The 8,743-nt window shown below is 46.6% G+C and overlaps 1 protein-coding gene across 1 annotated transcript in view; it reads right to left on the reverse strand.

Moving 5' to 3' along the window:
* Positions 1-5,191, reverse strand: part of Cdkl2 (cyclin dependent kinase like 2) — a 53,393-nt gene extending 48,202 nt beyond the window's left edge. The window contains exons 1-2 of the mRNA XM_023713034.1: positions 4,793-5,191; positions 1,917-2,115 (exon numbers count right to left, since the gene is read on the reverse strand). Coding sequence (XP_023568802.1) covers positions 1,917-2,084 — 168 coding nt within the window. The 5' untranslated portion in view covers positions 2,085-2,115; positions 4,793-5,191. The remainder of the gene's footprint in view (positions 1-1,916; positions 2,116-4,792) is intronic.
* Between the last annotated feature and the right edge of the window lie 3,552 nt (positions 5,192-8,743).

Raw genomic sequence — 8,743 nt, forward strand, 5'->3', positions numbered from 1 at the left:
TGGCTGCTCTGCTCAGCTCCTTCCTGCTGCTGCCCTTGAGGGTGAACCTGTTATGCCCCTGTGGCAAGATGTTCTGCTCCTGGACCAGCTGGGTGGATCTATCCTCTATACTCTCTGCAGGGATTGCAGCTGCAGGGTTACACCCCAGGCATGTATGCCAGGCCTGAGCTGTGCCTGGAGGGGGCAAGGTGCAGTAGGGGGTAGAGGAAGCTCTCCCACACATTCACCAGACCTGGGCTAGGACTGGGTCTGAGGGTTCCCAGAACCCGGCAGAAATTCCTACTCGGAGGGCGGGGTGGGGGAGGTGCTGCGGAGTGGCGGGGTGCGTTCCAAGGGGATGGGAGAGGGTCTGGCCCATGCTTCACCTGGGCTGGGACTGGTCCCTCCGGCGCAGGGTAGCAGGAAGCTCTACCACACACTCACCGGACCTGGGCTAGGACTGGGTCTCAGATCAAGGAAATTATAATTCAAATGAGAAAATATTTTGTACTAATAATCAGATTTCTGGGATATATACCAAAGGACTCTGGCATTGGAGATATGCATGCTGTCTGGGACTCTTGCACTGGGCAATGTATACCTTTAAATGAATGTATCAGAAAAGGGGGTTGCACATGGAAAAAGTGAGCATCTATTTCAACAAGTCAGAAAAAAGAGCTATAAAATAAATGAGAACAAGCAGGAGGAAGGAAATAAAAAACAAAAATCACACAACTGAGAAGATAACAAATGCGCCCTTAGCTGGCACATGGAACCTTTGTTTCATTTCCAGTTTCCAGGACTGGTGTTGTGGCTCACTCTGCAAGAAGAATCTACTGTCCCTCTGGAGTAAGAGACTCTGGAAAGTTCCAGGCAGAGTCCCTGATGGTTTTACTGAGGCCTTGTCACGCCACTTGCTAGGGGAAACAGCACACCCTGCGTGGCCACACTGGACACACAGCCCAGGAAGCACGCACCTTGGAGCTCTCCCCTGGGCTGAGCTCTCCCCTGGGCTGACCACTTCCGATCCCTCCCTGGGAAGAGCCACGGCCTTCCCACAGAGGAAGCCTATGGAGGACTGAGTGCCCCAAGGTTAAGTGACCCTGGCAGCCTTGGGGCACCAGCACAAATAAGAGACAGACGACTGCTAGACAGGCAGGCAGATAGAAGAAGAAACAAATAATTTTTAAAATGCTTTATATCACAATTTTTTTTCTTTTTGAGACAGGGTCTCACTAAGCAGTTCAGGCTGGCCTCAAGTTCACTACATAGCCCAGGCTGGAGCAATCCTCCTGCCTCTGCTTCCTGAGTGCTGAGATTACAGATGTGAGCCACCATACCCAGCATATCATGAAATTTTTTAATTCAAGAAATTTTCATTAGGGCCAGCCAAATAGCTCAGTGGATTAAAGCGCCTGCAAGCAGATGCCAGGGCCCTGAGGTTTGATCCCCAGGCCTGCCATGCTGGCCCCACCCACGGGGTGTCCTGAGACTGGGCGTGGTAGCGCATGCCTGTAACCCTGGCTCTTGGGAGGCCATAAACTGGTGGATCACTACAAGTCTGATCTAGTAGTGAGACCCTGAACACCCTGTAGACCCTTTCCTAAAATGCAAAAAAGAAGAAGAAGAAGAAGAAGAAGAAGAAGAAGAAGAAGAAGAAGAAGAAGAAGAAGAAGAAGAAGAAGAAGAAGAAGAAGAGAAAAGAAAAACATTTTTCCTTGAAAGAAAAGAAATTTATATCTTGGGTAGTCTTTTTTTTTTTTGGCAGAACCAGGGATTGAACTCAGGCCCTTGCGCTTGCCAGGGAAGTGCTTATTCCACTGAGCCATCTCCCCGGCCCCAAGAAATTTATATCTTAAAACTTATAAAGCAAAACAAATACAGACAGTAATTTATTCTACAACTGCAATGTTAAGCTTGGTCAAGAAGCAACTCACCTTGAGTAACTTGATCTCTCGCATGGCAATTTTCTTCACCATTTTGTCATCGTCGCTTTCTAAGAACTTCTTGATGGCCACTGTCCTCCCGCTGTCCTTGTCCCTACACTTCATCACCACTCCATAGCTCCCTTCTCCAACCAATCCTAGGTTCTCATATTTTTCCATTTTATTTTAAAAACAATAGGAATGTTTCTTGCTGTGGAAACCAAAACACAGAGTCACTCATGTTGAGTTTACTCATCGCCTCCATTCCCCCAGCGCATCAGGGGCTCCTCTGGTTCCATCTCAAAGCAGTCAATGTGCACGGCTATCGATCCCAACTCACGATTCCCTAGTATTCCTACAACTAAGCTATGTTTCCAAAATAATCACACATATCTCACAAAAGACAAGGCAAAGGAAGAGAACTCATTAAACTCAAATTACTACATGTCATATTAAGAAAATTCAATGTTTTTAGTTTAGATAAAGCAAAACTAGTTCAGCTCACTCTAGAAAAGTACAATTCCTTTCCATTCATGGGTAAAAAGGCACACTGGAATTCCATTTTAATGAAGGCCAAGATATTTCTTTCACCAGGCTTAAAAAATAATCAGAGTTGGAAATCTGATATACTGCCTACTCAACCAGAAAAAAAAAATTAGTCACAAAATAATTATTTACCATACTAACACTGAACCTATGATATATGTTTTCTTTAATTTTCTCACAGTACTAATTACTATTTATAGTTTCAAAATAAGGTCAATAATATCATATAAACAGAATTTTTAAGGAAATTAAATATTAGCAACACTGATACAGTATTTAAAAAATCCTGCTACCATTATATCTTTTATATAACATCCATTGTGTTATATGCTATCTTCTGAATAAAATCGGTCATAATGGACTCTTTCCTGCTTTACCAGTCATTGGTGAAGGTCCAGTAACCATATCATGCATGACATTTAGGCGTACGTTTAAGCATGTTTAGATACAGAAAAGTCATCCCAAGGCTGGCGATGGGGATATAGCTCAAATGCTTAGCATGTGTGAGACCCTGAGATCAGTCCCACCAACACAGACACAAAATATTTCAGTCCAAATACAGATATATTTGTTCATGTTTGGTTGCCATGACATAAAAACTAATACACTGCAACTTCAAAGTTAAATGTATTCTTTTTTTTTTTTTTTTGGTACCGGGGATTGAACTCAGGACCTTGTGCTTGCGAGGCAAGTGCTTATTCTATTGAGCTATCTCCCCGGCCCTCAAAGTTAAATTTAGTTCTAGAATTTTGATTCTAAAATTAAGTTCCAGTGAGGCATGGTGGCACACACCTGTAATCACAGTTCTTGGGAGGCTGAGGCAGGAAAGTTGCCAACAGTTCAAGGCCAGCTTGGACTACATAGTGAGACATGTCTCAAAAACCCAAACCAAGCAACAACAACAAAATCCAAAACATTAAGTTCCAGAAGCCATAAAGAAAAAAAAAAAAAAAAAAAAACTGCTTTTAACCCAATTTGGTTTCAGTGGCTCATGTTTCCATTTTCTGTACTGGGAATCTAACTCAGGATTTTGCACTTGCCAGGCAGATACTTGTGCCCATGAGCTGTATCTGCCACCCTTTGGGTTCTTGGAAACAAGAGGGTTTCAATCGTTTCTGGTAACTTGATTGATTGATTGATTGATTGATCGATTGGCTTGCCGGGCAGGTACTTATGCCACTGAGCTATCTCCCTGGCCCTGTGGGTAACTTTATTGTTTGCAAAGGATGGTTCATGGTTGAATTTTCTTTTCAGTCTGACAATATAAAAACACCCATAAAACTTCGCCATTGTACTGTGTACTTGGCAAATCTAAAACTAATGTACCCAGATCATGAATTGCCCTGATGGTTTCCTTACTTCCCTGTTGTTACACTGATAACAAAGACAAAACATGCTTTTTGTCGCAGCAAACTATGATACCCCAGTGCAATACCACATTCTCAACACTCACTCATGCTTTCACTAGACACACTGTGGGGCTGGGGGTGAATGGGTGTCACTCTAGCACCGAGCTATGACTGAGGTCCTGTTAAACACAGTACCTAAATGCGGCTGTGCACGGAGAACCACAAGAGTGACTGGGTGGGGCTCAAACAATACCCATCATCCCTAACTCACATTCTTTCATTGTTCTGCTCCTGTTTTGACAGCAGATTGTTCTAACAACTATTTAACCAGCAGTGTTCCAGATACCATCTGTCCATATATTTGATGTTTTAACGTCTACTTAAGTAACTTCTATTAGCTATTTTTAATAAAATATTTGTAATTTTAAAAAGTCTCAGTGTAATTCTTCCTTCCTTCTTTCATTTGCTCTCTCATCCGGAAAAGCGTGTTTCAGGCCGGGTGTGGAGATGTAGGCCTGTAATCCCATCATTCTGGAAGGCTGAGGCAGGTGGACCACAAATGGGAGCCTAGCTTGGGCAATTAGGTGAGACTCTGTCTCAAAACCAAATCTTATAAAAAGGCTGAGGATGTAGCTCAGGGTGAAGACCCTGGGACCCAGCCGCCGTATCGGAGAGGGGTGTAACTGGCATCCTCAAGCTGGAAAGATGTGAGTAAGCAGGGTAACAGCAACCTTGGGCATGCCCAGGGTACCCTGCACTGATCACAGCTGACCTGACCCAAGCCCAGCGCCCTGAGTCTATTCCCAGCACGCTCGGTAGACACCGCTTCCCGTGGCCCGCCACGCCTCCTCCCGGCAGCGGCCAGCAGAGCACGGTCCGAACCGCAGCTGGCTAGCAGCCCCTGCTTCCTGGTGACACGCGGGAAAGGCTGTCTGTGAGGCGGACCGAGACCCCTCCAGAGGGAAGCTGAGGCACGGCCCGACTGTCACTTACGGTTTCTTCAGTCACCCGGCGTGGAGCGATCCGACAGTCCCCGACTCGGCAGCAGACACCGGGCTCCACGCATGTCGCAGGGGCTCGGGAGACGCAGCCTAGGAGCCCTGTGGCGGCCGGGCCGCGACCCCCACGGATGCAGTGCGGGCCCAGGCCGAGGCGCAGAGGGTCCCGCCCGCCGCGACACACTCTCCGAGGACCGCTGGCCGCATGCTGCCGTCGCCACGGCAACGCCCCGCCCGTCCCAATCCCCGCTGCAGCGAGATCCGGAGCGGCGGTCCCGAGGCGAAAGCGTGCTCGACGCCGCCCACGGGGACGCTGGTGGGGACAGAGCGGAATTAGGGAACCCGGCGGAACGGGGTGGGGGTGGGGACGGAGCGCCACGCCCAAGATCTGCAAGGAGCGCCCGTCACCCTCCGGGGCGCGGCCGCCAGCCGCAGGGCGGGTTCCCGCACGCCACACCCCACTCCCTGATTGGCTGCGCTCTGTCGCCATGCACGCTGATTGGATCGGCTCCACGGCCTCCCGCTCTTCACCTGGGCCTCAGCGGGGCGCAGGCGCGGCACACCTGGGTTCTCCTCGGTTCGCGGTGGGCTCCGAGAGCCCGGGGTTAGGTAGGAGGCCACGGAATACTGATGGGGCTAAGGGACAGGGTCTTGGGGCACGGGGGCGGGAGAGGACGTGGAAGAGGTCTGGGCAAGAGGGCTCCCGCGGGGAGAGGCCACACCTGAGCGGCGGGAGTGACCCTGTACCTTGGGTGGAGATCCGGGACCGGAGGGGCCCCCGGGAATTGAGTTGGCGCAGTAATGGTTGAGAACTCGCATCCTCGGCCAGGCCAGGTTTCCACCTGGGCTGAAATCACCGAGAAACAGTGCTTCCCTCGCTTTCACGGAATCGAAGACCCAACATCCAGCTACACCTTGAAGAAACTGTTCGTACCATCATCACACTTGTGTTTAAAATAGTCAAGCCTGACTTGGTGGTGCACGACTGTAATCGCGGCACTCTGAGAGGCCTAAGCAGCAGGAAGATTGCAGATTTCAGTCCAGCCTGGGCAATTTAGTGATTTTGGGCAACCCTGTCTCGAAAAGTAACAAAAGAGTATTTGTTTTGCTTAATGCAGAGGTTCTAGGTTCAATCCTCTGTACTGCAGATTGAATATATATATATATATATATATATTGAAACCAGGGATTCGTGGCCACAAATTAATTAAATAAAAGAAGAAAAAAGAAGAAGGAGAAGAAGAAGAAAAACCACCCACATTTGGTCCTCAGAAGAGTGTTCCAGCCAAGTAGCAGACATTGATAACTTAGATAATATTAAGATATTAATAATTAAGGCATTCCTTCTTGTACACTAAGAAATATGCATTCTGTTTATAATCTTTATGGTTAACATGCAGTAATCTTCCAGTCTTAATAACATTGTCCAAATTGCTGAAAATCTAATTCTAAACCTGTAATGAGGACCAGACCTGGAAACTGGTTATGGAAATACCCTCATTGGTCATTTCCAAAGAAGAATCTCACTGTCACAATTTGCTTTATCGTTAACTGTGACCCTGCCCCATTTTGTTATCTCTGTAGGATATAGCAGAATGTGAAGAACTTCTTTTGTATGAGAGACAGATCCAAGTTTGTTAGGCCTAAAGCTCCAAGAGTGCAAACAGGAGCTGGGCATGGTGGTGCACACCTATAATTCCAACACTCTGGGAGGCTGAAGCAGGAGGATCACAAGTTTGAACACTGTAGGCAAGCACCAGGAACAGTGCCTCTTGTTTGAAGAGGAGAGGGGAGAAAAAAAGAGCAAGAGCAAGAGTTGTACATCCTAGGAAAAATCTACAGGATTGTTGAAAAAGAAGTAATATTCAAACACAAGATTGTGTTTTATTTTTAAGCAGAGAAATATTTGTAGAGGAAGAGTAGAGAGAGGCTTTAAAGAGACACTGAAAAGAGTAAAAATAGTATAACTGGGGTTCTAAAGTATAATGGTCTAGGCTGGTTTAAAGAAAAAGAGGGAAAACTGAAAAAAGTATGACAGTAAGTTGGTCTAGACCTCAGTAAAAAGTTGATTTCTGCTTAAAAGGAACTGGTGAGACTGAGGCTTAAAGATTCATGAGCAGGGGGCCTGGGAGATGGCTCAGTGGAATAAGTGCTTCTCTGGCAGTGTAAGGGCCTGAATTCAACCCCTGGTTCCACCAAAAACACACACAAAAGAAAAAAAGATTCAGGAGCAGAAATTCCTCAAAAAGGTAGTTAGCAGTCATTTTTATACAAAAGGAACATAGCTGTGTGCCACCTGAGCTGGCACTCCATGCCCTTACAGTGATAGCAGCCTGCCTGTTCCCCAGGACATTGTGACCTTAGGGCGAGTGGAGAGAAGCTTTTTCTCCTAGAGACTTGGTGATGGCAGGAGATGAAACAGAGGAACTAAAACAGGAAGAGCACTGGAGAAAGGACCATGGAAAAGGCTTGCCACAGGTGCCAGCGAGCTAGGAAGCTGGCTCATGGCAGTAGCTAGTCAAGAGACAGCAAAGAGAAATGCAGGGCTGGGAGCTCATCATAGGCATGAAAAAGAGTTCAATAGTGAATGAAGAGGAAAAAGATATCAGAGAAGGAGGTAGAAATGGCACAAAATGCTAACACTAAAGGGTGAACCACTGGGCCCAGGATATACCTAGGAGAGTAGTAAAACACCTACTCAGCATCAGTGGCCCAGGGTTCAATCTCTGGGCTCACAAAACACTAGTGATAATAGTACTGAGTACAATGTATGGCCCTGCCTTTAGGTAGATTAAATTGAGAAGAAAATGTCATTGAGTTAAGATCAAAGAAACTGGATTCAGAGTATGAATGTCATTGACATGATCTACCAGCTGAGGCTATAGGAAAGGGGGGAGGGGGATATTGTCATCACTAGAGAAAGTCAAAATGTTCTAAATCTGGAGACAGCAGAGTAACTTTGAGATGAAAATCATGAAAGGATGCTTCAGAGATGGCAAGAAAAAGAAAATGGAGGTGGACAGAGGGATGCATGATCATGCTGCTCCGCTTCTGGGTCCACACCCAAGAGAAATGAAAACATATTCATATGACAGCTTAAACAGGTATGTTCCTCAATGTTTCTAGAAATAGTAAAAGTGGAAGCCGGGGTGGTAGTGCCTGCCTGTAATCCCAACACTTAGGAGACTGAGGAAGGAGAAGCACCACAAATTTGAGGCTAGACTGGACTATATAGTGAAATCTTGTCTGAGAGAAAGTAAAAGAAAGAGAGAGAGAGAGAGAGAGAGAGAGAGAGAGAGAGAGAGAGAGAGAGAGACAGAGCAGAAGGTTGAATACAGGATATAATTTTTAGGATTATTTTATAATAGTCATCTGAAGATTCAATTAAAAGAGTGCAGGAAATTTGTCCACACACTAAAGACCCAAACAATCCAGCTGAGGGCCTGGATCTCATGGCAATGTCCTGCATGAGCCCAGCTGAAGACCTAGAGCCCATAAATGCCCCCCAAGTCCAGTTGGAGGCCAAGAGCCCATGACAGTGTCTCATGCAGGCCTTTTTCATGGAGCTGCACTGAGAAGGCTCCATGGTCAGTGTGGAAGCTAGAAAGTATGTGCCAGTGAGATGAAGGATCTGGTTCAGCAAGCTGAGGGAGCTACAATGGAGCCAGAAAGCATGTTTAAAGTGAGAATCAGAGCTCTCCTGGAAAGTCTCACAACCATCCTCAGCATCATTGAGATCCCAAGGTCCTCCAATGAGAACAGCTGAGTTCCTATCAGTAAAACCAGCATGACAAATTTTCCCAGGAGACTGAACAGTGCACCATCCTCCCCTTTGTAGCCAGGAAGCAATATTCAAAACAAGAACCAGAGTGCCCCCAAAGTGAACCATGACCATTCTCAGCAACAACAAGGTCCTAAGCTCCTCCAACAATAAGAACAGCAGAGT

The sequence above is a fragment of the Octodon degus genome, unplaced genomic scaffold, assembly GCF_000260255.1.
Source record: "Octodon degus isolate 3935 unplaced genomic scaffold, OctDeg1.0 scaffold00028, whole genome shotgun sequence".
Taxonomy (NCBI): Eukaryota; Metazoa; Chordata; class Mammalia; order Rodentia; family Octodontidae; genus Octodon; species Octodon degus.